Source organism: Macrotis lagotis, chromosome 4 (assembly GCF_037893015.1).
Source record: "Macrotis lagotis isolate mMagLag1 chromosome 4, bilby.v1.9.chrom.fasta, whole genome shotgun sequence".
NCBI classification, from domain to species: Eukaryota; Metazoa; Chordata; class Mammalia; order Peramelemorphia; family Peramelidae; genus Macrotis; species Macrotis lagotis.
This window is the reverse complement of record NC_133661.1, coordinates 81,518,566-81,546,067: the sequence shown is the minus strand read 5'-3', so window position 1 is coordinate 81,546,067 and position 27,502 is coordinate 81,518,566. Positions and strand designations below refer to the sequence as shown.

The 27,502-nt window shown below is 41.7% G+C and overlaps 2 protein-coding genes across 2 annotated transcripts; one reads left to right on the top strand and one right to left on the bottom strand.

Annotated features, from left to right (window-relative positions):
* The first annotated feature begins 1,181 nt into the window (after positions 1 to 1,181).
* FFAR4 (free fatty acid receptor 4) lies at positions 1,182 to 15,074 on the top strand. Its single transcript, XM_074233343.1, has 3 exons — positions 1,182 to 1,842; positions 9,460 to 9,588; positions 12,096 to 15,074. The coding sequence occupies exons 1-3, from the start codon at positions 1,318 to 1,320 to the stop codon at positions 12,486 to 12,488; spliced, it is 1,047 nt and encodes a 348-aa protein (XP_074089444.1). The 5' UTR covers positions 1,182 to 1,317; the 3' UTR covers positions 12,489 to 15,074.
* Positions 14,878 to 27,289, bottom strand: RBP4 (retinol binding protein 4). Its single transcript, XM_074233344.1, has 5 exons — positions 27,158 to 27,289; positions 26,917 to 27,056; positions 26,692 to 26,798; positions 17,210 to 17,422; positions 14,878 to 15,138 (listed from the first exon to the last, which is right to left on the bottom strand). Exons 1-5 carry the CDS (start codon positions 27,272 to 27,274, stop codon positions 15,125 to 15,127), a joined length of 591 nt encoding a protein of 196 aa, XP_074089445.1. The 5' UTR covers positions 27,275 to 27,289; the 3' UTR covers positions 14,878 to 15,124.
* Positions 27,290 to 27,502: the final 213 nt, after the last annotated feature.

Genomic DNA, 27,502 nt, shown 5'->3' with positions numbered 1-27,502 from the left:
TTGACTAGACTGGCTAACCATGTGAGGACAGTTCCAATTTGCCATCATAACCATGGACCAATCCTGGTGGGACCCTGGTAGGTCAACCTGTTAGAAGGCACATTTTCAGCCTCACATGGAAGCACTTTACCTCATCCTTTTGTGATACTGAGCACACGTGCACACAGGCGCACACCCCCCACACACCCTTTGGCCATTGTATACATAAACACTTGTGTCAATGCCTACATACACGTGTGCATACACAAACGTGATAGACTTGGACCACATATTTATTCTGAATGGATCCCATCTCTGTTCCCACTGATTTTTCTACCCTTTAAACCCTTTCTGATCCATGAGAATACCACTGACAAACACTCTGAGCTCTGATCTTTGTTGGACCATTCACCCCGATGCGCCCCTGCGGGCGTCCTCTCCATCGGGAATCAGTTCTGGATTCTCCCCATGCCGCCCTGGGTCACACAGAACAGACCCTGTCATCAATGTGCCCGCACCCGGGCAGACAGGCACAGGTCACTGGGCAGCGACAGCCCCAGCCTCGCGGCAGCTACCCACTTGTTACACAGATGAGGCCATACCTGGAGACACTCGAAAACAGAAGGGAGACGGTGGGCAGATAACAGAGTCAGTCTTTAAAGGTAAATAGTAAAATCAGACCCGTTAGAGAGAGTGGGGATGGAGGTGAAAAATGGGCGTGGGGGGAGGTTCTCGGGATGGAGGCAAAGCAGCTCCCCAAAGAGACAAGGGGAGGGAGGGAGGGAAGCCCGCAGCAGCCAGGGCGCGCGGGACAGCTCTGAAAGTCGCGCTTGCTGTGCCAGGGAAAGGTTCTAGGGAATGGAGACAATTCCAGGCACGGTGACTTTCCAAGCCAAGGGGAACTGGCGATTTTCGTGAAACTCAGAGTCAGAAGGGCCTCGTGTTTAAGGGAGGAGGAGGCACAGAGCCGGCCGGCCGGCAGCGATGACGGCTGACCACGCAGAGCACCTTGGAGCCGGCAGACGCGGATTCCCTCGTGCCCGACAGCCCCGCGGGGCCCAGAACCCGGGCCTCCCGGGCGCCAGGCCGCGAGCTGCAGGTGGACTTTAGTCCAGGGCCGGGCTGGCCCGAGGGGCGGGGGGCGGCTTGGCGGGGCTCCCCTGGGCCACAGCTGGGAAGCGGGCGCCGCTCCCCGCCCCGGCCCTCCCGGCCCCGCCAGGCACTTCCTCGTCCCGGCCCCGGGGCCCCGGGAGCCCGCAGGAGGGGCGATGTCGGGCCCGCCCCCTTCCTCATTCCTGCCGGGCTCGGCCGGCGGCCGGACGGACGTCTCGGGGCGCGATGCCGCCGCCCGCGGCCAACCGCACCTTCTTCCCCTTCTTCTCGGAGCTCAGCGGGGAGCGGCGGCTGGCCCTGAGCGCCGTGGAGACGGCGGCGCTGGCGCTGGTGTTCGCGGCGTCCCTGGCGGCCAACGTGGGCGCCATCCGGCTGCTGGCCCGCCAGCGGCGCCGCGGCACCACGGCCTGCCTGGTGCTCAACCTCTTCGGCGCCGACCTGCTCTTCATCACGGCCGTGCCGCCGGTGCTGGCCGCGCGCTGGGCCGACGAGTGGCCGCTGGGCGAGCCGGCCTGCCACCTGCTCGTCTACGTGATGAGCCTGAGCGGCAGCGTCACCATGCTGTCGCTGGCCGCCCTCAGCCTGGAGCGCGTGGTGAGCATCGTGCGCCTGCAGAGCGCGGCGCAGGGCCCGGGGCCCCGCGGCCGCGCCGCGCTGCTGGCCGGCCTCTGGCTCTACGCCGCCCTGTCCTCGCTGCCGCTCGGCCTCTTCTTCTCCGTGCGCCGCCAGCGGCCGGACGGCCGCGACCAGGTGAGCGCCGCGGGGCCGCGCCCCCTCCTCCTTCCTTGCGGCCGGGCAGCGGCGGGCAGGACCCCTCCTCCCTCCCTCGGTGCGGCTCTGGCACCCCGGGGCCTGCCAGGAGCCCGGCGGCGGGCAGGACCCCTCCTCCCTCCCTCGGTGCGCCTCTGGCACCCCGGGGCCTGCCAGGAGCCCGGCGGCGGGCAGGACCCCTCCTCCCTCCCTCGGTGCGCCTCTGGCACCCCGGGGCCTGCCAGGAGCCCGGCGGCGGGCAGGACCCCTCCTCCCTCCCTCGGTGCGCCTCTGGCACCCCGGGGCCTGCCAGGAGCCCGGCGGCGGGCAGGACCCCTCCTCCCTCCCTCGGTGCGCCTCTGGCACCCCGGGGCCTGCCAGGAGCCCGGCGGCGGGCAGGACCCCTCCTCCCTCCCTCGGTGCGCCTCTGGCACCCCGGGGCCTGCGAAGCTTCTGTGCTGGTAGAGCTCAGAGCCGGGACCTCCGGAGGGGCGGCCGGGAGAACTGTGCCCGGTGACAGCCTTGGGCCGATGTTCCCCATTCCTGAAATACAACTATGAAAACCTTCTTTTTACAGCGAATAGCCTAAGGAGCTAGGAGGTGCAGCACTCCCCTCTAAGCCCGCATGCAGCTCGGGCGCATTTGTTCACAGCTTCCATGCTAGCAGCCAGAATGAAGAATGACTCGCGTTCCGAAACGATGAATGAAAACGAATTGTTTTCTTGGTGGCTCCCCTCCCCTCGCTTCGAAGGTCATTCAAAGAACCATTTAACGCCCCCCCCCCCCCCACCGTGTATAGACGCGGATCACCCACCTCCGCTTGTGAACGAACCTTGAAGCAGCTCCTGCTCGCGTTAACTAGTGTTATTCTGGGTCCCTGTTTGAAAGAGTAGCCGCATCAAATGCAGCGTCAAATCAAATTGATTCCGAAAATGTCTAAACTCGCTCCTTTTTCTGTTGTTTCTTAGTCCCGTCCTCCACCCCCTTTTCCTTCCAGTGGGTCAAGGAAATAAAAGAGAAGTAACATTTTAAGATTTACAGCAATCTCTCTTATCTTTAAGGAACAGTTCTAAAAATAGTAAGGGATTTTCAGCTTTTTTTTAAACTTTTAACTTTAGACACATGTTTGTAATCCTCAGCACCTGGGTAACCGGGTTTTCGAACATTCGTTCATTCGCCAAATATTTATTAAGCCTCTCCTGTGTACAGAGCATTGTGTTGGGGTAGATGTAAAGCTGAAATGTGTTGGCTCAATTCTTCTCTTTCCTCTCGAAGCCAGAGCTCAGCTGCTGCCATAGTGATCTCACCTGCTCCTTCTCTGTGAAGACAATAGAAACACCTGATATTTCCATCACCTTTCAAGTTTGCCATCCAATTCAGCAAGCGCTTATTAAGTGCTTCCTGTGGGCCAGCTCTACCCAAAAGTTAGGCTTTAGAGTGGGAAAGATCAAAACTGAAAACAGTCCCTCCCTACCTTGCAGGACGGCTCTGCTGTGGTGGGGACGGTTCTGGTGGTTGGTGAATCCTATTTTACTGATGAACAACCTGAAGCTCAGAGCCCTTGAGGCTAGGGCGTATCAGAACGGGATTTGAATGCCAGATTCTCCAGGATCCCTGTAGTTTATAGCATGGTGAATCCCACATCTTTCTGTTCTAATTCCTCTCTTACTATCAGCCGCCTGCTGAGCATCAGCTCCTGGCTTCCCCACCTTTTGGAACACATTCACTTCCCGCTACACCTGCCTTTTCCCTGTCTTTGAAGGGAGAGGAAGAAGGGTTCTGGGAAAAGGAGAAGAGGACAAAAGGAAGAAGGGAAGGGTCAGAGAGGAATTTCTGCTTTTCTTTTCATCGTCAAACATGAAGATAAAAGTGGGATGTGGTTGGGAAGGGCAGTGTTTGGAAGATGCATATTAGAATCCTACATCAATTTCTTCTTTATTGTCCATATTACGGTTTGAATTAAAGTTCATTCCCTATCATCCATGGCCATGCCACATCTCCTGGGCCTCAGTGTACTCATCTGTAAAAATCAAGGGCAGTTGAGTAATCTTCCTATCTTTCCTGTAGCACACTTTTCACATGGGATTTTTTTTCAGATTCCCTTTGTTCATAAGTAAAGTAGATGGGGTGCTCAACTTTGAGGGAGGAACTGGATTCATATCCTACCCTTCACCTTTCTAAGGCAGCTAGATGCTTCTGTGGATAGAGTGCTGAACTTGGACTCAGGAAGACCTGAGTTCAAGTATCTCTCTCAGACACTGTTAACTCTCTGACTCTGTGAAAAATCATCTCACATCTTTTTTTAAATGGATCTCTGATTGGTGTTTATCATCTCTCATTTTCAAAGAGGATCAGAGACATCAAGGCTAATGTCTTGACTTGTGAGTGAATTGAATTACAGTGAGGCAAAGTTGCCCAAAGTGGTCTGCCTCACTCTCTCTGAGTCATGAAAGTTCCTTGGTAGGACAAAACTCAGACCTCAAATGGGTCTCATGATATTTGTGAGAATTACTAAAATTTCCTCAGTTGTCATTGCTATAAGGAAAATCACAACAATTTCTTCTAATAAGGAGAACTAGGAAAATTTTAGTTGGAATTCTTCTTAAAATAAAAGAGATTCTCTTAATAATGAAAATTAGAGAAATTTTAGTAATTGTCATTATTATAAGGAGAATTACATCAAATCCTACTTCTATTTACATGTAGGAATTGTGATTCTCCTTATAATAATACAAATTAGAGAAATTTTAATATTTCAGAAATAGAGTGAACCCAACAGATCATCTAGACCAGAGCTTTTTTAACCTTTTTCTGTGTCATGATCCCTGTTGGCAGTCTAGTGAACCCTTTTTCACAATTATGTTTTTAAAGGCATAAATTAAATATGTGGGATTACAAGAGAAACTAGTTATGTTGAAATACAGTTATCAAAATAGTTTTAAAAATAAGTTCAGGCACCTGGGTAAATTTCTAGTCTAACTTCCCATTTTTCAGATGAGGAAACAGAGTCAAGGAGTAGTTATGGATCAGATTTAGGACCCAAATCTCCTGTTTATTCTTTTGCTTTTTCTACATGTCCATGTTATTGAGGGATTTTTTTTTGGCTTAAATTGATCTCTAAAAATAATATCAATAATTTATGTGTGCCATTTAAACTTAGTAAGGGAAAAAAAACCTAACACACATAACTTTGCTCTAAATATATTTATTCCAGTCATGAGGAAGTTAAGCCATAGACTCATATAAGGATTTTAGAATGACCTAACAGGTCATTTTTGTCTGACCAACTTCTGCCAGATGCAGGAATCCCTTCTAAAGCATTCTTTATGGGTAGTGGAGGCTCAGCTGTGACACCTCCAGGGATAGGGAGTCCATTTCACTTTTTTTCACAGCTCTAAACTTATTAAGAAGTTCTTAACTGTGATAGAGCTAAAAATATGTCTAACAGATTGTCTTGGTTTTGACCTTCAGAGCCAGACGGAATAAATCTGCTCCCTCATCTAGAAAATGATATCGATAGAGTAAGGTTTGCAAAGCAATTTATCTACATTAGCTCATTTGACGTGCAAAACAAGCCTTTGATGGAGATGCTGTTAATGTCATACTACTTAAAGATGGAGAAACTGAGCCTTAAAGAGATTAGTTAACTTGCCTGGGAGTCACATAGCTTGTTAGAGTCCAAGACTGGTCTTCCTGACTCCAAGATCAGTATTCTGTCTACTTACTATACTTATCTGCTTCCCTTCAGATATCCAAAGATGGTGTTCATGTCTTCTTTCTTCTAGAGGCCCAACATCCTCTTTGTCTCCTTGTAGTTGTCAGTGGTTGTCTTACCATGACTTGCCCAGAACTGAAAAAAAGGTGTTTCAAATGTGGCCTGACCAGGGCAGGACATCAGCTGAGCTGGGGTGGTGGTGGGGTGACCCTTTCCTTTTTCTGACACAGTATTCCTCCCCTATCAATGTAAACTAAGGCTATATTGATTTTTTTTTTCAGGAAGCCATCACACTGTTGACTTACGGGGTATGCAGATCACAAACTACTCCCAGTTCTTGCCTCTAGCCCTAGTTCCTGTTGAGACAGGATCTTTCCACACCCCACACTGTATTTATTCAATTGATTTGTTGAGCCTGAAATCTAGGTCTTTCATTTATTCTTTTTTTTTTAATTTATTTTTTTTGCAAGGCAATGGAGTTAAGTAGCTTGCCCAAGGCCACACAGCTAGGCAATTATTAAGTGTCTGAGGCCACATTTGAACTCGGGTCTTCCTGACTGCAAGGGTGGTACTCTATCCACTATGCCACCTAGCCACCCCCTTTCATTTATTCTTTTTTTTTTAGATTTTTCAAGGCAATGGGGTTAAGTGGCTTGCCTAAGGCAACATGGCTAGGTAATTATTAAGTGTCTGAGGTCGGATTTGAACCCAAGTACTCCTGACTCCAAGGCTGATGCTCTATCTACTGTGCCACCTAGCCTCCCCCCACCATTTATTCTTAATAACTTTCATGTTGTTAGTTTCAGCCCACTGTTCTAGCCCAGTGATAAGTATTTATATACATTCATATATGTGTATACATGAACATAAACATAGTATACAATATATCTATATGTTTAGATATAGATCTATTTGAAAGCTCCTACTCTCATTCAGAAAACCCTAACTTCAGAAAGAATTGTAAACATGAACAGAGATCTCTTCTACAATATTTCCATGAAGTGATCATCTATCCTTTATATGTCAACTTCTGTTGAGGCAAAATTGACTACTTTTTATGGGAGCCTATTCATATAAAGTGTTTCATATGACAGTTCTTTGAGGATACTTACATGTTTCAGGTTGATCAGAAGGAGGTGACTGCTCCTCCAAGTTCAATTTTGGGGTCTAGACTTCTAAAATTATAACTCATGAGCCCCTGCCAATATACTTCCCTTTAATAGTCAGCTTATAGACACAATTAGCTCAAAGCAAAGGCATTTACTGAGATGATATCATAAGAACAGTAGCTACAAAATAAACCTGGGGAAAACACTCTTCCTCAAATTCATGGCACATCAGTGGAAAGAGTGGACAAAAACATGTACTTATATGGAGGAATGCATAATGCTAAAGCAGTTTAGGGCTAAGGCATTGTAGAGTTCAGTGATCTTTCTCCCCATTCCACTCCCCCAGAGTATACTATCTCCAGTAAGCAGATTGATCATCTGGGCTTCCTTTCTTCAATTCAATTCCTCACTATTCTTTCTTAAATCCATAACCAGCTCTCTTCTTAGAGTCACATTCCTCCCCAAGGTTATCTTTTTTCCCTTAACAGGTGTGACTTTGCTTTTTTAAGGACCATTAAGAAAGTGGTTAAACCTTTTGCTAGACCATTGACTCACAAACCCCCATTCTGTCTCCTTATTATGGGAACTTCTTCACACTTAAAGATCTGAAGAACTCCTTATTGGTCCAATACTTTCTGAGATCATATCACCTGAATTGGGGGAAAACAGTTATCAGATCAACTTCCTCCATGACACTTAAATCAATCTTATGTCTGCCTTTCTACCATTTACATCGTGTTCCCTGGAAATACATAGAACAAATACAATTTCATCACTAAGAAAACCCTTCTATCTAAATCAAGTTTCGTCCTTTGTAGGTTCAATGTACCTGTTTCCTTTAACCAATCCTAAATATGGCCTGATCCTTGATTGTCTTCCTCTGGACACATTTCTGTTCATTAATGCCCTTCCTAGTATGATAAGCTCAGATCTGGACACAACACAACAGATATGGTCTGACCATAGTAGAGTATACCAAAATTGTCACATCTGTCATTCCAGACACTAATTGATGCCACCCAGGATTGCCTTAAGTCTTTAAAGCTCCCATTTTGAGTAGCTTGGTGGTGTATCAGCTATAGTGCTGACCCTTGATCAGGAGGATCTGAATTCAAATCTATCCTCAGATACTTACTGGCTGCACAACCATGGGCAAGTTACTTAACTCTGTTTACTGAACTGAGCTCTTGATCTGTAAAATAAATTGGGGAAGAAAATAATTAGTGACTTCAGTACTTTTGCTAAGGAAACTTCAAGTGGGATCACAAAGAGTTGGACACAATTGAAAATGATTGAAAGGCTAAGCTAAAAAAATACCATCACTGATGCAGTCCAATAAAACTCCAGCACATTCTGAAATATGAACCCCTATAGTCATGCCTTCCTTAATCTTGTACTTCTGTAGTTGACTATTGCTGACCCAAGTGTAGGACTTCACATTTATTTCTATTAGATTTCATCTTTTTAGAGTTCATATTGTAGTTCTAGCCTGTCAAGGATCTGGTCTAGCATCCCAATAGTTAGTAACACCTTAAGCACTTTTCAACCAGTTTCAAATCCATCTGACTGTTATGTTTCCCCCACATCTTTAAATCTCAACAGCCAGGTTGGTATTGGAGTCTGTCAAATGCCTTCCTACAGTCTTGGTATATCGAATCTTAAGTAGCCTTCTGATATAGTGACCCTTAAAAAAGGAAATGAAATCAAGGTTGAGTGACCCACTTGTCATCAACATAACTGACATTTATGTAACATTTTCATGTTTCCAAAGATTTTCAAATGAATGAAGTCCTTTAATATTGGTGAGGATAACCTTGGAGATCCTTTCCAGCTCTAAATCAATCTGCCTGCCATCCTATAAATTATACTGATACTTAATGCTTCCCTTTCTTCTTGTCCCCCCAATTCAAGTGAAGGCAGCTATTTGGAGATCATGCCCCTCAGGAGCAGACTGGTCTCACAAAGGGAGACAGTAACTTAATTAAGGAGGTGATGAGCTTTTAAAGGGGCAAAGATACAGGAGGATGAGGTAACATATAGATGAGAGTGGTAGCTCAGAGATATAATTTTTTCAGGCTATGGAAGGGGTATTCAGGCTTGTCTTATGCCTGGTGGCAGGGATCTACTGAGGGAGGGGGGAAAAATCTTTTATTGAGGTTCAGTCACCTCATTTCCCCCTCAAGGAGTGGTAAGTCAAATTCATTGGGGAAAAGAGAGGAATGTCTCATCTTCTCTAACTCTCAGGATGACAAAGGTTGTAGAGATATCCCTACCTCAATGGCCTTCCTTTGGGAAGGCAGATGATTTAAATAGAGTGGATATGGAATCAAGGGAATATAAGGAAGTTCGTATGGGAGGTGTTGGCATCCCAGGCTATAATCTGAGTTTAATAGACTCCAGCCTTGAGGATGCAATCCTAAATAAGCAGATTCAGGCTGCATGGGCCAAAAGAGGGAAAGGGGAAAGTTGGATGATGCTTTGACAAAATCAAAGGGGACAGTGATATAAAACACATTGCTTCCCTTTCCAAAGGTACACCAACCATCCCTTTATTTGTGAAATTTTTCTAGGTATTGAATAAAACTTACAGGTGTTACCAGCTTCTATATTTCACCATCTTCTCAGGGGATGCTCCCACATCTCATTTTCCTTCTGAGATCTCTAAGACACTTCTAAACCCTGTTACATTGTTCATTATAAAGACCAGAAGAAAATTATTTGCAAGTTACCACCTTTTATTGGGGTAAGAGCAAAAAGTTAATCCAGAAATTTCCCCTTGTTCTTTCTCAATAGGAAGTTCAGATATGTACATTGGTCTGGCCCAGCATCGAAGGAGAAGTGTCTTGGGATGTGTTGTTTGCGATTTTGAACTTTTTAGTCCCAGGAATGGTTATTGTGATCAGTTACTCCAAAATCTTACAGGTAATGTGTGTTTTTCTTTTACAAATTACTGGGAATGGACTAGGATCACAGGACCAGAGAGCCAGAAGGGACCTCAGAGGCTATCTAGTCCAATACCTTATTTTGCAATGAGGAAACCAAAATCTGGGGAGGAAGACTGAATAATGTGTATAGGGTCATAGAGGTAATAAATATCAGTGGTCATATTTGAACTCTTGAATCCAGAGCCTGGGCTCTCCATGCTGGCTCTGTTTCTCCCTACACTGTATTTACCACATCCTTTCCAAATGGTCATCTGACCTCTACCTGCAGACCTCTCTGTATATGGAGAACTTACTACTTCCCAAATATGGAAGGCCAAGCTTAAATTAGATTAGCCCAATCACTCGAGTTCAAGATTTTAAAATAAGTCCTTATGGACCATAGAATCCTATTAAAGAACAATCTTTTACCAGTTTACAAGTTAAAAGAACATACAAAACTCTAAAAATATATAAAGTTAAAATAATATGTAGCTTTCCCTGAAGTATCAACACAACAGAAATCCAGGAAAGCATTCCCACGAGGATAGCAAGAGGAAATTTCTAACTGCAACTTCTCCTGATCTTGGCCTTTTATATCCCAGGAAGCAAACTTGTTGCCTTGCCTTTTTAAAGGACCACCCCAGCTTATATTGTTACTGTTATCACTTTTAAGGCAGCCCATTTTACTTTTGGGTAGATTTGATTGGTAGGAGATTGTTCCTTCTAATGCCAAAATCTACCTCCTTATAACTTCCCCTGATGGTCCTTGTTGTGTCCTTGGGGGTCAAGCAGGCAAATGTTCCCTCTTCTACATACCAGCTCATCAAATATGTGAAGACCAGTTAGAATATTCCAAGTGAGATATTATGGTAGGTTGTATAGTATTTATCAACCATTGTGATCTATGTTATGAATGCCTGTACCTTTCAGGAACTCAATACACCTTGCAGTCTTATTGATTATATATCAAGAAGAACCATAGTATAGAGGAGAAAGATAATTCTGAACATGGAGGTAGAAGGCTTGGGTTTTAAGACTCAAGATCTACCTCTTAATAGTTTGTGAACTAAGCAACATCTTTCAGAGCATTGTTCCCTTATTTGTAAATTTGTAAATTAAGTTAATTCTTGTATAAGCCATGGTATTCTTGGGATGATATTTAAAATGTTTTGTAACCAGAAAGCTCTATATGAATGATAGCTATTACTATTATTATTATTAAGACTCAAAGGAATATGAAAAAATTAGGCAACATAATATGCACATCTCTCTCTCTCACATACACACATACACACACACACATACTCACACACTCATTTTCTCTTCCTCCCTTCATGTTGTCTCTATCTCTTTCTCTTCTCTTCTCTTTCTCTTCTCTTCTCTTCTCTTCTCTTCTCTTCTCTTCTCTTCTCTTCTCTCTCTCTCTCTCTCTCTGTCTGTTTTTCTCTTTTCTGCCTCTGGGATTAGAGAGGAAAGAGCTTTATTTCATTTTGAGGTTTTTTTATATTTTTTGTTTCATTTGTTTCATTTATTCATCTTTTCTCCTGAACCATTATCAGTTTTTCATGTAGTGTGTTGTAGTCCTGTGTATCATTCTTCTGGTTCTGCTTATTCCACTCCCTACCAGTTCATACATATCTTTTCATACTTCTCTGAATTACGTGTTCTCACTTATTCCCCTTTAGTGAGAGAAATCTCATGAAATGATGTGATGTAATGCACTTCACTGACCATTGCCAGAACAGAGCTAGAGGGGACCTTTGAAGTCTTCTAGACTCATGTCCTCATTTTACAGAGAAGAAAACAAAAGGCCTAGGAAGATTGATTGATTGGCCAGTGTCACATAGGTAGTCAGTAGTGGAGACAGGATTTGAATTCAGGTCCATTGCACAATACCTATCATTGTACTATGCTGTTCTGAACCCTTCTAATACAGTTTACTTTGTTATTTAATAGAAATAAGCTGATGACTATCTTCTATCATGACCCTACTCACCTTTCCTTTTTTTTCTTTTTCACTAAATCAACCCTGTCTTCTATTTCTAATTTGGACTCCTTTCTTTCCTTTCCTTCTCTTTCTTTTTTTTTCTTTCTCTTTACTTTTTTCTTTCTCCCCTTTCTCTTTCCCTATAAGAAACATTATTAATTGATGATATAAAGCAGGTGGGTCAGGTTTCAGAGAGAAATCCCTGCCAGCCCTGCATGGTGACTTAGAAAACCACAGCTTAACATTATCAATATTGTATTGTACTTTTATTTATTTGGTTAAACATTCCCTAGTGACATTTTAGTTTTTTGCCTTAGGGTTATCTTGAGTCTAGTTTTCTCAAGACTTTTCCACAAGTCTGACAGCTATATAGAACATTTTCCTAGGCTTCCCTAAGAAAGCCATGCTTCTTAGGACATAGACAATACGATTTTCAGAACTCTTTGGGTCTATTTCTTACTATAAAAATGCTTCAGTTATCAGTCAGTATCACCTGATACTTTGTTTCCATGTTGCAGATTACCAAAGCTTCCAGAAAAAGGTTAAATGTCAACCTGGCCTACTCAGAAGACCGCCATATTCGAGTCTCCCAACAGGATTACAAACTCTTTCGGACTCTTCTGGTGCTCATGGTCTCATTTTTCATCATGTGGAGCCCCATCATCATCACCATCTTCTTGATCTTGATCCAGAACTTTCAACAGGATCTGGTGATATGGCCATCGTTGTTCTTCTGGATTGTAGTGTTTACATTTGCCAACTCGGCAGTCAACCCCATTCTGTACAGTGCCTCCCACTTTCAGAAGGAGTGGTGGAAAGTACTTTTCTCCTGCTCATCGATTCCTGAGAAGAATGGCTTTGCTACAGACACTTCTGTGAGAAGAAATGACTTGTCTGTGGTCACTACTTGAGGAGTTCACTGAACGAGGGGGTTATGGACTTTTTCTCCCCTTGTGCATATTGCTCAACTGTAGTTTATACTAGAATGGGGTTGGTTTCACTGTTGAGCATGTGTTAGGCAAGATTTTTCTTGTGATGAATTTCTAGGACCCTCATTACAGGTGTTACCTCCTTTAAGAAAGTTTGCTATATGAAAGTTGATTTTTTTTTACAGAAATGCTTATATGGAAGTTGGTGCTTACTTACCATAACAAAATATTCTTTGCTTTACAAAAAGATCCATCACATTTTCTTCTAAATTTATGATTTGCCTGGAGCACTAAAATTAAGATTGTTTGTCAAAATGTGATGTGTATATAAAACTATAATTTATGCCTAATTTCTCCAATTTTTATCAACTTTAAACTCAACAAGATAATACTTCCTGGTTGTGCTAAGCTTGTAATGTACATCAGTGGTCTTCTTTCCATGACAACCATTCTGTATCCTCCTAGTCCAGTGGTTACCTTGGAATATCTCCAGTTTTCTCAAGAGTTTCATGAACTTCCTCAAGGGAAAGGGAGGGCAAAGGTTATGGAGTGAGAACATGTGAAATAATTAGATTCAGTTCATTAGAGGCTGCCTCCAGAAAGCCAAGTTCTAGACATGAGATACATCTGAATCTTAGACATTCCTAGGTGTTTTCATTTCACAGCCATTTGAGATGCCAGCCCAGGACACCATGATGTCACTTTGGTCCCACCCTTTCTCTTTTCCCCAGGAATTTTCCTAATTGATTTTCCTCATAACAGACTTATAACAAAATAAGGTCTACTACACAAGTCATTGTGGGCATGAAACTTTATGACAAAAGGGTTAGAATTTTTGAACAAGTGTAGTTGAATATAAATTAAAATGATTTTGTGAAAAGCCTTAAACATTTCCTTTTGTGATCTGGCATGTCTAGGTGAAGAAGATCAGATAGTATCTTTTAGAACATAATGATAAAGAAATTGAAATAAATGCAAACCCTGCAGATTGTCCCAGAGATTTCCTCTTTTCAGAAAAGGAGTGAAGTGGACAGATGATGACCACTAAGTCATCTCTGGGTATATTTCTCATTTGTTGTTCTTTCAGCATCCTTCCACAGCTTCTCAGAAATTTTATTTAGGTAAGACTTTCAGTGGATAGAGCAGTGGCCTGGGATTCAGGAGAACAGAAGTTCAAATCTTGTCTTGGGCACTTGCCATTTACTAGATCTATGACCTTGGTCTTAATCTTAATTGGCTTACATCTAGGACCAATCTCCAGTCATCCTGAGTCATATCTGGCCACCGGACCTAGATGAAGGAGAATTTATGTGCTTGTCATGGCATCACCTCCCTGATTTCTTGGTCTTCTTTGAAAATGAAGGACAAATATGGAGGCTTATCTGCCTAAAGTCATGGGAACCTCTACTATGAGTAAAGCACTAAGCGAGCACCTTAGCATACGCTTCTTCAGACGACTGAAATTCATCTTCAACATCCTTTGTTGGTCATCATTACAAAAAGCAAGGGAAGGATGGAATACACCCTCACCCATATACAAAAAAAGGCACCATTTCCTCCCCAACCCTAATCTAGTCTGTTAACTCCTACTTTCAAACCAGTGCTAAGTAAATGAACACATTATAACTTTCAGTGGGGACACTGAGTTTACATGAATAATACAGACAAGCAAGGAAATTTATCACTTATAGAGAATGGAGATTGAAGTGATTATAGGGTCAAGAGTTCAAAACCCAACTCTGGTAGCACTGGTGACCTTGAGCTCCAAACCTCCTAGGGTTCAGTTTCCACAACTATAAAATGAGTAAAGTGAGCTAGATTACTTCTTCCAACTCTAAATCTCCAAACCTTGAAAGGGGAGGGGGAGTAAGTGAGCTCTACCATTCAACTACAATGGCCTTGCCATAGACTAAGGGGGTCAACCTTCCCAGTTAGGCAGAGGCATAGAGCCTCCTATGAAGGATCACCTGCTTAATTACAGGAAAACCCTGTTTTCAGAAATGTGTAAGAATTAGTTGGAGGATTATTCCATCTCCCTCATTTTACTAGTAAAGAAATAGGCTCATGGAGGTTGATTAACTTGCCTAGTGGAGGTAGATTTGAAGACCATGTTTTCCAAAACAAAGCCCAGTACTCTATAGCAGGCTTAAAATTTGTGTTAACCATTAACCCTCTTCACCTGTGATTTTGTATGGGACTTGAGAATTCTTGAGGGGCATACATGGGGTCTCCAGCTGAGAAAATTTAAAACTTAAGAATTTCTTTACATGAATCAAACAATATTCTTTATACTATGCTTGTATAAATTGAAACCAAGTATTCTAATTTGGATATTAACAAAAAACAAGACAAGAATAAATGGAAGATTACATTTATCACAGTTTGAGACCTTTATTGTTAATATTTTTTCAAAGAAATGGATAGTACACATGAACATTTTATTACAACTAGCATGCATTTCTTCATTTGTTTGGTAAGGATTTCTCTATTTTTCAGAGACAAACTAGGCAACTCAGATAAATAAATCTGAAGGTTAAATGAGGGTTTTTCTGAAGTTTTTAAATGAAACTCTACATTCACGGTGAGACAAAATGAGTTTCCATTACTTGGGATTTCTATTAGCCACAGTAGCCTGAAATAAAAAAAAAAAACCACAAAGTTAATACTTAGAGATAGGTGACATTATGAATTAATTACCTAATAAATGATGTCCTCTAATCTTGATTTTGATCTTTCTCTATCAGTTCCTTTCAAAGGGTATGTTGTGGCACCCTGCAATGTAAGAAGTTTAGGCTAAAGATTTAGGGAACTGTATGGAACTTAAACAAAAAATTGCATGGACCCTGCATGAACCTCCCAGTTCCAATACATTACAGTTCCTCTGGGCAAGGAAATAATATTGTACCAAAAACAAAAAATAGTTTGAGAGCCATTTGTCTACATGATGAAAGCAAAACAAAACAAAACAAAAACCATCTTGGATGAAAACTGAAAAATTCACATAATTTTCAAATGGTCACCCAAATGGTAACATGGGATTATTGGTCAAGGTTCCAGGAATCTGTGGCCAATACAGACAGTCTTGATATCAATCTTAAAATCTTCTCTTGGTAGCCACAGGTAACTCTGTCACTCAAATCTGTCCAAATCCTCTACTATTTTTTGCCTGCCTGTGGGGAGATGGAGAGGGCATTATGGGCTCCCTAAGTTCATTTTCTCTCTGAATTTCTATTGGGAAGCAGCATGGTGGTTAGAGAGCTGGCCTTGGAGCTAAGAAAACTTGGCTTTATGGCTCCTCAGTTCAAGTCATTGTATCCTAGACAAATCTCTAAAATAATAAATTGTAGAGATGATCCTCACCTGAATTGGCAGAGAGTCACCCAAGATCTCTCTATACCAGTGAAATCACAGATCCAGTCCCTGTCCCTTTGAGCTTATGCATCTTTGCATTTGTCAGTTCTCCCCCAATCTTAAATAGCTTTTATTCATCCCTGCTATTCCCTCAAGGTATCACTTTAGAGATTCATCTAACTCTTTTTCCCTTCACAACCAACTTCTAGAAAGAATTATCTGTACTTATTCCTCCAGAGTCAAAGAGGGCCCTCTTGTCCCATGACCAAGTATACCTACATTTGATGACCAAGATTTGATCAATCTTGAACATGTCTCCTCTCCCTTATCACTTCTCCAGATCTACATCTTCTTCATGTATCTCCATATGACCAACAGTTGGATGACTTGCACTATGCAGGCTAGAGGACTGGGATGCTGCATTTTCCTTGGGATGCATGCTAAGAAAAGTTTGGCCAAGGAAAGCCGAGCAGCCTTCTACTAGAAGTATTCTCTATGAGGTGTGCTAGGATTGCAATTTAACAAGTCTTATCAAGTGCTTACTACACAAGACACTGTGTTTGGTATTGAACATGCAAAACCCAAATGGTATCTCCTCTCTCAAAAGTCTTCAAGAGGTCTGTGATTGGATTAGTGTATGCCTCCCCCCCAAAAAGGCAAAGAATTAAATCAACTTATTATTTAGAAGAAAAAATACAAACTATTGTTTGGGCTCATAGGGAAAAAAAATAAAGATTATCTGAAATGTTCACATTTGAACCTCTTTATGGCAGCAACTATATAAATATTTTTTCAGTCTTTTGCCTTTTGCATAAAATATGACAGTTATATCTTCCTGGTACTCAGATAGCATTAGTTGCTCAGAGAATTTTAGAGTTGGAATGGATCCTAGGCCATTTAGTCAGAACCAACAACTTCTCATTCATCCTGAAGACCTATTTTGTGAATGGCAGCCTCTCCTAAGGCAAGTATTGGAGGATATCTCTTCCAGATTTTCCACAAGAATGTGATCCTTGATAATTCAGTGGTATGTGAGATATTTGATTTTTTTCATTTTTCAGTTGGTTGTATTGTTATCCTTCCAGTCCATGAGCCCCTCCAAGGATAGAGTAATAGAGAAGATAAAATAACAGTGAACTCAAACCTTAAATTAAGATTTGGATTTTTAGGGCTTTTTAACATTTTTTAACTCACTTTTTAACTTTTTACTTCTACAAGATTCACCACCAACTCATTGCCTATCAGAAAATTCAAGACTCATCATAATTCATCAAGATAAATGCAGTACCACACTCTTGAAGCTCATCAGCTACTGATTAGATGTACCCAGAGGGAATTGGAAAAGCACTTACCATCATGAACTATCATCCGGTACTGCTTCCCTAAGCAAAGTTCTTCTTGCCTTTGCCTAATCACTCTCTGAGCACGTAGGGGTAAACCATGAGGATCCCGAGAAAACACAAAAGAGTAGCTGTCAGCACAGGTGCCATCAAGGTTTCTGAGGCGGCAGGAGTACTGAAGAGCGTAGGTATCATAGTCAGTGTCCACAATCCAGTGGTCATCATCTAGGATCACATAAATAAAGATGTCAAATACTTGTGAGGGACATAGTTTGACAGTGAAGTTAAGAAGATAATACTTGGGGCTGAACAGTACTCAACAGCAGTTTTCTCCAGATGCACACAAACTTGGCTTAGGAGACTCTGAATAGGATTTGGTTCATTTAGCTCAGAAGCCCAAGACCAAGAAAAGTTCAGATAATTTTATAGAATTAAAAAAAGAGACAGCTAGTGGCATAGTTGATTGAACATCAGCCCTGGAGTCAGTAGAACCTGAGTTCAAATCTGTCTTCAGACACTTACCTAGTTATGTGACCTTGGGCAAGTCACTTAACCCCTATTGCCTTGCAAAAAAACAAAACAAAAAAAGAACTGAAAAAAATCTGGAAATGACCTTATTTTGCTTCATTTAAAAGAACAAAGAATAATTTCATTTTTCTTCAGTGATTATCTATGAACCTAATAATTGGTTCTAAGAATAACGCTATCTTCCATTTTCAGTTTATTATATGTTGCCTTGTAATTCCTATAAGTGAGCCAATGTTGATATATAATGTCGCTATTAGCTAGAAGGCTTTGCCTAATGTAAATATGTCAGTCAAAAAGGGAAGTATAAAATAACTAATTACAATATAATTGTAAGATATATTATTGACTTTCCCCCCCTTAACTCAGGTAGGTGCCTCACTCAGCTTGATTGTCCAGGAAACAAAGCTAGTAACAGTAGGTTTATTAGGAGAACATGAGATGGAATAAAGGCAGTTTAAGATGGTACAGTATTTATAATTTAATACTAAAATCGTTCAGGAATTCACAGTATTTCAAATTAAAAAATTCATACTAAATGACCTTATTTACAACCTCCTACTTCTATAGGATCATTTCAGACTTAGTCACATGAAGTTGAGAACTGATGAGAATGGAAAGAGCACCATTTTGTACCCAAAGGCCCAACTTCTCCCAATTAAAGAAAGTGGGTTTGAATCTCCCCTCTGCTACCTATCTGTGTGACCCTGAACAAGTTACTGGGGCTAGATGATCTCAAGATTCCTTCTATCTCTGGCTACAGGACTCTAAGAGCATCTTCCCTCAAAAGATGTGAATTACCAAGCTTAGTAGAGTTTACCTTTCTCTAGGCCTCATACTTTTTAAGCTAAGGAGCTCAATTATAGCACAATTAAATGTAAGCAATAAACACAAGTCAATATGATCAAAGTGTTATCTCAGAACAAAGAAGAGTAGGTGATGATGTCAATAAAAACTTACAAACAGGATCTGCCATAGATAATGAATGACATGGCTGGAAAATCTAACTATCTCTGGGTAAATCTGTGGATAATTGAGGCTTGATTCCATTACGTTGTTGTTATTGTTCAGTTGGTTCTGTCTTATTTGTGACCCCATTTGGAGTTATTTTTGGCAAAGATACTGGAGTGATTTGTCATTTCCTACTCCAATGTGTCTCTATTTTTATAAATGAGAAACTAAGGCAAATAGAAGTGAAGTGAATTTTCCAGTCACAGAGCTAGTAAGTGTCTGAGGCTGAATCTGAATTCAGATCTTCCTGACTCCAGGCCTGGTGCTCTCTCCACCACACCACCTTGCCTCCAACAAAGTATATTAACAATTGATAAACTCCGTACTCTGATATGTAAGATGATACAGAAAGACTGTTATCTCCTGCTCTTCTTTGAGGAGTGGAACAGGGTACCACACTCCTGAATCTCATGCTTTGTACTGGCTAGATTTACCCAGAGATAGTTAGACTTTCCAGGAATTCTTTAGACGTCATTACCATGGAGAGTGCCAAACTCTGTATCAGTTACTAGGAACACAAGGAAAGAATTAATCTATACTCTAAAAGATCTTACATTCTAAGAGGGGAGACAAATAGCTATAATTACAAAATAGTTAAAGGGAGAGTGAGGGTGTTAGTTGGGGATCAGGAGAATCTTCATGTAGAAGATGATATTTGAGCTGTATCTTTTTTTTTTTAGGTTTTTGCAAGGCAAATGGGGTTAAGTTGAGCTGTATCTTGAAAAAAAGAGTAATTCTTCAAGATAGAGCTAAGGAGAAAATACATTCCAGGGATGAGAGATGGTTGGTCAAGCATAAGAGTCCTGAGATGGTGGGTCACATATGAGGGGCAGAGAGGCCAATTTGGTTAGATCACAGAATATGAATAGAGAATAACGTCCAATAAGCCTGGAATGATAGTTGGGGCCAGAATACAAGGGACTTTATAAACTAACTTTATCCTAAAGTACTCTACATAATAATTTGTCCATGTAGGTTTATTAATCAAGGAAATAGGGAGACCCTGGAATCACTTGAGTAAGGGACTGACATCACTTTGGAGGCCATATGAAGGAAAGACTAGATCTGGGATTGACTTGAGGCAGTATGAATAATTAGCAATAATACAGATGAAAGAGAATGAGGTCCTAAGATAAAATGGTAGATGTGAGAGTATAGAGAAGAGGTCACATGCAAGAAATACTGTGGAAGTTGAAAACTGTAAACTTTTGGCAATGGATTGGACATGTGGGATGAGAAAAAATTAAGAGTCAAGAATAATACCAACATTACAAATATGAGATATTTAAAGAATCTTGAAGCATAGAACAGGAAAGGGAAGGAAGAGGAGAGCATAGAGGGAAAGATAATAAGCTATGTTTTGGATATGTTGAATTTTAGATGTCTCTGACACATCTAGCTTAAAATGTCCAATAGGCAGAGAGACTGAAGCTCAAGGTAGCCATTAAGAACTAGGTATATAGATCTGGGAGTTATCTTCATAGATGGGCCCTAATTTTTGTCCTGAGGCACTTGTACATGTAACCTAGGACAAAGGTTATGAACCAAACGTTAGGAACAAACGTGTCTTAGCAAGAGGTTTCCCACAGCAATCTTCTAGACATAAATTGTGGTCTTGTCCTAATCACTGCCATTAAGCAACCCATGGCTGAGCTGAGGCCTAGTTCCAAGACCCACCATTTTGTTTTTCCAATCCAGCCAAGGAAGGGGAAAGAATTTGATCTAAGGCCCTACTTTATAAGGCTGGGCCTTGTAAAGTGACATATAGGTGGGCATCTAATAAATGTTTTTGATACTTTCTCCAAACCAAAATCCCAAACCTTTATGTTAGGTAAAGTTATCTTCATTTTACTAATGGAAGAGTTGGTGGGCATCTGTTAGATGACTGGTCTATGATCACATAGCTAGTTCTTAAACCACAGAGCCAAGAATAGAAACCACGAGAATAAGTGCTACTTCCTTTCAAGCCTTCATAGACTCCAAGACATATAGAGAATTCTCCTTTGTTCTCCCCTTAAGGTTTCCTTAAAATGATTCATAAATGAGCATGATTTTTTTCTATAAAGGTAAAGATCATTCTTCTTTGACATTTTACTTAAATAAACTCTCCAGGCAGTGACTAGCTCAGCAAATCTGTGCCTTGTGAATTTCCCCAAATAACTCTGAGAATACAAAATTCTGAAACCAAAATTACTTGAGCTTTTTTGGTTATGTCAAATTTATGCCTGTTCTTGTCTTTAAAAGGAAGGAGGGTATTTAGATTTACCCCCATTACACCTACCCATAGTCTTTTTTTATTAAAATTTTATTGATGCTTTTTGTTTTTACAATATAGTCATTTCTAGATATATCACCCCATCCATCTATCCAACCAAGAAGTCTTATCTTGAAATGAGGAAAGGAGATAGATATAGGATTTGTGAACTCCCTCCCCTACCCAATGGAATTCAGTACTTTCTCTGCAATTTGCAGTCATAATTATCTAGAGCATTACAATATTAATTAACTTGATTGGGGTCTCCTAGATAGTATATATTTAAAATGGTACTCTAATCCAGGCCATCCAAAGCTATCTCTCCATCCTCTAAATGAGAGAGAAAAAGTTAAGAAAAAGCAATCCACACAGCTCCTATATCTGATACTATAAGCAACACTCTGCATCCATTGTTTCCCATTTCTCCAAGAAAAAGAGGGAGAGTCATTTCTCATCTCTTCCTCAGACCCTTTCTTTTCAGTTTAATGCCCTAGTGATAGTGTTAAGAAATAATACCACAGTGACAATTATTGGCCAAAGTCTTAGCTTTGTAAGGATGTTTTCAATGGCTCACTGACAAAGATCAAACCTAGAACTTTACTAATATTGAAGGAGGATCAGGCCTTCATAAATCCATTGGAACTCCATTTACTAATGATGCTCATCTGTACTTAATCCTAGTATTCTACATGATATTTCCCTATGCAGGGAGCTTACTCCCAAATGGTAGAATGACATAAGGTCTAGATCATGGGTGGGGAACCTTTTTTCTGTCAAGGGACAATTTGGATAATTATAACATCATTTGTCTCCTATATTTAGTTAAATATTTAATCAATTCACCTCTAAAAAGCTACTTGATCTATTGAATTTTGTGTTCAGTCTGCAGTTGCCTTGGGAATGCCAAATCATTACTGCCACCATGCAGAGAGGTTCCCCACCCCGGCCTAGAGATGGTGGGAAGTCTGTTGCCTGAAGTCCTTGGACCCAAAAAGGAAAGATATCAGCTGGTACATACACAATTTGGTTAACCTACTCTGATCGCCATTCTCTTGCCCCTCACCTTAAAAATAACACCCCTCCCCATTAATCCAACAAACATTGTGACTGAGATTTTTTCCTTATTTATCAAACAGGTTTACTCTGGAATCCTCTATGTGGACAAAATTGGTAAGAAATAAAAAGTATTAAGATTAGAAGAGGCAAAGAAAATACTTTGAACTCAATTATCTAAATCAGCCAAGCTGGAATGTTTGAAGGGCTGAAGTTCTCTATGCCTCTCCCCTCCCCCATCACCCCAAATTCTAGCCACAACTCAATAGGAATATGGTGCTTTTGGGACAGGAACAGAGGGAAGTTCTTTGTTTTCCATTTATAGGACATATATATATATATATATGTATACATATATATATATATATATAATTCATAGGGAAAGGTGTCAGGGCAGTTATTCAATTAAAGGAAACTTATTTAAATGCAAAATGGTGGGGGATTTTTTTGGGGGAGGGGGCATTTTGCAACTTTTAAAAAGTGAATTTTTATTATTAAATAGTAACATTTGAATTCTTTCATGCATGTAAATATCCCTCCCTTTAAATATCTTGGGAATCAAAGAATTTAGATAGGAAAGGAGTCTTTAGAGATCATCTAAGTCAACAACACCCTTCCCCCAATTTGGTGATGGAGAAATTGAGGTCCTGATAAGCTAAAGCTCAGAGGCCATGATAAGCTAAAGGTCAAAGGCCCTGAATTGCCAAAGGTCAAACAGCAAGTATAAGAGCAAGAATTTAAACCTAGGGTAACTGTCCTCCAAATCCACTGTTATTAACATTGTACAATGCTAAAGAGAAAATAAATTTGAAGCAAGGAATAAGCTATTTTTTTAAAAAAAGTCCCATACATTTTTATGGGACTTTACAGTTTACAAAGCATTTTACAGATTTTATTTCATTTTCTCCTCACAGAACTCCTATGAGGCATAACTGGGCAAGTATCCTTATGGCTATTTTACAGATGAGAAAACTAAGGCTCATTTAAGTGACATCTCCAAGGTGGCAAAGCTAGTACCTCAAATCCAGGCCTTTCTGAGCCTAAATTTAGTACTCTTTCTCCTAAGTAGATAAAAAAATGTGAGGGACAATTCAAATCTAAATAAAAGGCATGGGGTTGGGAACAAGAACACACAAAAGTTTACAGGAACTGAAAGGGGTCTCAGACAGCTTGAAAATAGGGGAACCACTTGAGCCAAGAAAAGATTCAAATCCCATGACTCAAATGCTCCTAAGATGGCTTCTTCACTGTTTTGTTCCATGGACCTTTTTGACAGTCTGGTAAATAAGGATAATGTTTTTAAACCCATAAAATAAAATATGTAGAATGACAAAGGAAACTAATTATATTGAAATGGTTATCAAAATGTTTTTAAAGAAACAAGTCTACCAACTTCAGTTTAAGAACCCTCGTGCTTATATATGTTACCAATCAGTTGTGTGGTCTTGGACAAGTCACATCACTAATCAAAAATAGTGAAAAAAAATTCTCTGGACCTTGGTTTCTTCCTTTATGAAATAATAAGATTGAGCTAAAAAGATGAGCTCTATGACCCCTGCCAATTCTGACAATCAGTATTTAAAGCTGTTTTTACATATATACAAATGCATGAATGTATGTTTGTATATTTATATATACAAATGTTTATATATAAATGTTTAAATTATATATATGTGCATATAAATATTTAAATGTATAAACAAATATTTTTTAATATTTCCTATGACTACCTAACATCAGAAGGAATTAATGATTAAGTCATTTAGATTGTATCACTTTCTCTATATTAATATGCATCCATGATTTCTGATTTCAATCATATTTCAGTTGAGGTTTTGTAGCCATGATTCATTTTTAGAAATAGTATTGTTTTTAAGAAAATTCAATTTTCCCTTAAATGTATTATTGTTAAAGTTTTCCTGCTTTATTTAGTAGGTTTAGGATGAAACTTCTTTTCCTCTGTGGGAATTAATTTCCTTTTTAAAAATGTAAAACATTGCTGTAATAAAATTTGATATACCTAGTTTCATAGAACACATAACTTTTTAGGAAGTCACCTAATGGGTAAATTAATGGATACTAGATGTAAAACTGAAAGGGACTCCAAGGGCCAGCTAATTCAATCCCCTCCATTTACAGATAAAGAAACTGAGGTATGGAGAGGTGAAGAGGACAGTTCAAGGTCACACAGGGAGTAAGTGGCAAAGCTGGGATTCAAACTCAGGTTCTGAATTCTAAAGTCAGCACTTTTTCCACCTTACAAAATAATAATTTATAAAAAATAAGTTCTAAACACATTTATTCTGGAAAGTAGCTTTAGAATTTTAGAATGATGCTGGGAATTTATATAACAATGTATTAAGTGCTTTGCAAATATTGTCTTATTTGATCCTCACAACAACCCTGCAAGGTAAATATTGTTAATATCCTCATTTTCAATTGAGGAAACTGAGGCAGGCAGAAGTTAAGTGACTTGCCCATGGCCACACACTAGGAAGTATCTGAGATTGAATTTGAACTCAAATCTTACCAACTCCAGGCCTACCGATCTAGCCATTATGCCACTTAGCCAAGGGGACAATGTCCAAGAATTGTCAACAGAGCGGGATCATAGATCAGAGGGATGTATTACAACCTAGCTTACTCTTCAAATAGCTGAAATTACCCCCCACCTCCTCTAATTTGGCATTTGTATGGGATATCCATCTCATCTTCTCTCTTTTAGCTTTAATGACAAAACAAGAGCATGGTGGAAAGAACAAACCAGGGGGCTGGTAATGTTGTTAGCCCTTCATAGTCTTTGTAATCTTGGACAAATCACTTAACCCTTTGGGGCTGAAGTTTTCTCAAGGGCAAAGTGAGGGAAGGAACTGAATCAACCACAAAGACCTCAAGATCCATGTACATCTTATGGCAGCTGAGAGAAAATGGAAAGAACATAGTGTTAGGAGATAGGACCTGGCTCTGTTATTGTCCACAAAGACTCCTGTAAAATGAGGTCAATGGTTTTGAGATATTATTTATTTTATATTTATGTATATGTTTATAATATCTTATTATTGATATCTAAATTCTTTGTCAGCAAACAATTTTTGGTTCATTTTTTTTTGTTCTGATATCTAGGGCAATGGTGTTTGCTAAACATAGGCTCATATGACCACATTTCTAGAACATGAAGGAACCTCAAGGGTTATCTAGTCCATTCTTTTTTTTTAATAGATTCATAATGTCTTGCCCAAATGTCAGAAGTGAGATTTGAACTCACCTCCTCTGACATCATTATCATTCTCTCTCTCTCTCGGGTTTTTTGCAAGGCAATGGGGTTAAGTGGCTTGCCCAAGGCCACACAGCTAGATAATTATTAAGTGTCTGAGGTCGGATTTGAACTCAGGTACTCCTGACTCCAGGGCTGGTGCTCTATACACTGCGCCACCTAGCTGCCCCTATCATGCGCTCTCTTAATGAATAGCTACTAAATGCTCAATAAAGATTAGTTGGGGAAGAGAAGGGAATTTACATAGCTCCTATTGTATGCTTAGCGTTAACAAAGTTTATCTCATTTATGCCATTATCCCCATTTTATTATTGAGGAAACTGAGGTAGGCAGAAGTTAAGTGACTTTCCCAGGGTCACACAGCTAGAAAGTGTCTGAGGCTGTTTGAACTTGTGTCTTCATGACTCCTAGGGTAGGTGAATAAAGTTCAGGGCCTGAAGTCAGGAAGACCTGGGTTCAATCTTGTTTCAGACACTTATAAACCGTGTGACCCTGAGAAAGTTACTAACTCTGCCTCGATCTGTAAAATAAGGTGGGAAAGGAAATGGCAAATCACTCCAGGTATCTTTGCCAAGAAAACAATGTAGTGGTGAAAAGCTGAACATGACTGAACAACAACCTGCAGACCTAGTGGTCTATCCACTGTATCGCTGAATGAAGGAACGAGCCCGTTATTTGGTCTAGCTGATCATTACGATGCTCTCCAGCTTGGGAGCCTGTGAGTTGGTGATTTTCCATTCAGTACTCAGTAAAGCCCACGAATTCAAGGGCCCCTGATAACAGCCTATTTAGAAAAGTACATTCAAGAGAATGCAACTGTGCCAGCATGAAGCCCTTATCCTTTTATCACTGAGTGGATGGAGAAGGCAAGGAGTGGGGAAAGGAGAGGATTAGAAAGCCTCCCTTTTCATCTGTAAAATGACAAAACTACCTCATGGAACTGGTAGCATCAATGGAATTTAGGAGATTTCACTCAGTGCACAGTCAATGATAGCCATTATGCCGAGACACCGTTGGAAGATTCCCTACACTAGAATGGAACTCTCCAAGATAAGAAGGTAAACCTGTGCTTTGTGCCTATTTAACCAGATAGAGGACTGGAAGGAAGCGCACTGTCCAACGGTCTGATATCTGGGACTCCCTTGATGTAGAACCAAGGGTCCTGGGAGCAGTCTGAATAACGCCAAGGCCCCACCACACTCCCCATAGACCCTGCCAATTAGTCTTCTCAGGCTTCGCATCCACTTTATTCTCGGGTTCATCACTCCCAAGAGGTGACATGTAGCTTTTGCTCGGAGCACCGAGGTGACTCGATGGAAACACGCTTTTGCCCCACAGATCCCAGACTCGTGGCCGTGAGACCACGCCAGTACTCACTTCCTCTCTGCAGAAAGGACGCCATCCCCCAGTACTTCATTTTGAACTTGGCAGGGTCCTCCGTATCAGTGAAAGTGCCCACCATATCCGCGCACACGTTCCAGTCACTGCCAAGGGGCCAGAAAGGGAGGGTCAATCGTGCGGGGCCGCCGCAGCCCCCGGCCCCCTGGCCGCCCCCTCCCCCCAGGTGCGCGGGCGCGCAGAGCCGGGACCCCGGCCACTCACTTGAGGAGCCGGACCCTGCCCCGGGCTGTGGCCTTCATCTTGCCGGTGTCCGGTTCCACCGAGAACGTGGTGACGATGTTGTCCTGCAGGAAGAGCCCCTCGGGGTCCTTCTTGGCCATGGCGTACCAGGTCCCGGAGAACTGTAAAGGAGAAGGGGCGGGGGCACGGGGGGCGGCTGAGCCCGGCCAGGCCCTGCGCGGGGTCCCGGGCGGGCTGGGCGCGGGGCCGTGCGGATACCTACTCGGGCCTTGTCGAAGTTTTCCATCACTCGGAAGCTGTCCACGCGGCAGTCGCGCTCCGCTCCGGAGGCGCCCAGCGCCAGCAGCAGCAGCAGCAGGACGGCCGGGGCCCGCTGCATCCTCCCGCTCCTGCGCTCCGGCCTGGCGGGCACGGGCAAGGGGCGGCGGCGGCGGCTGCCTGCTCCTCCGCTGCCCTCCTCCTCCTCCTCCTCCTCCTCCTCTCCCGGGTCCCCAGGCGAGCGCCCGGCTGGCCGGACACAGACTCCCTCAGGTCCCGGCGTCCGGCGGAGCCTCCGGGGTGCTGCCGCCGACTGCAGAGCCAAGCGGAGGCGCCGGCTCGCCGCCCC

Bases quoted from the DNA above. Each gene is read 5' to 3' on its own strand.
- RBP4 (XM_074233344.1), bottom strand. From the start codon at position 27,274: ATGCAGCGGGCCCCGGCCGTCCTGCTGCTGCTGCTGCTGGCGCTGGGC. The intron at 27,057-27,157 runs GTAGGTATCCGC...TCTCCTTTACAG, and splicing joins AAAACTTCGACAAGGCCCGA to TTCTCCGGGACCTGGTACGC. The intron at 26,799-26,916 runs GTGAGTGGCCGG...GCCCCTTGGCAG, and splicing joins GGCAGGGTCCGGCTCCTCAA to TGACTGGAACGTGTGCGCGG.
- FFAR4 (XM_074233343.1), top strand. From the start codon at position 1,318: ATGCCGCCGCCCGCGGCCAACCGCACCTTCTTCCCCTTCTTCTCGGAG. The intron at 1,843-9,459 runs GTGAGCGCCGCG...CTTTCTCAATAG, and splicing joins GGCCGGACGGCCGCGACCAG to GAAGTTCAGATATGTACATT. The intron at 9,589-12,095 runs GTAATGTGTGTT...TCCATGTTGCAG, and splicing joins GTTACTCCAAAATCTTACAG to ATTACCAAAGCTTCCAGAAA.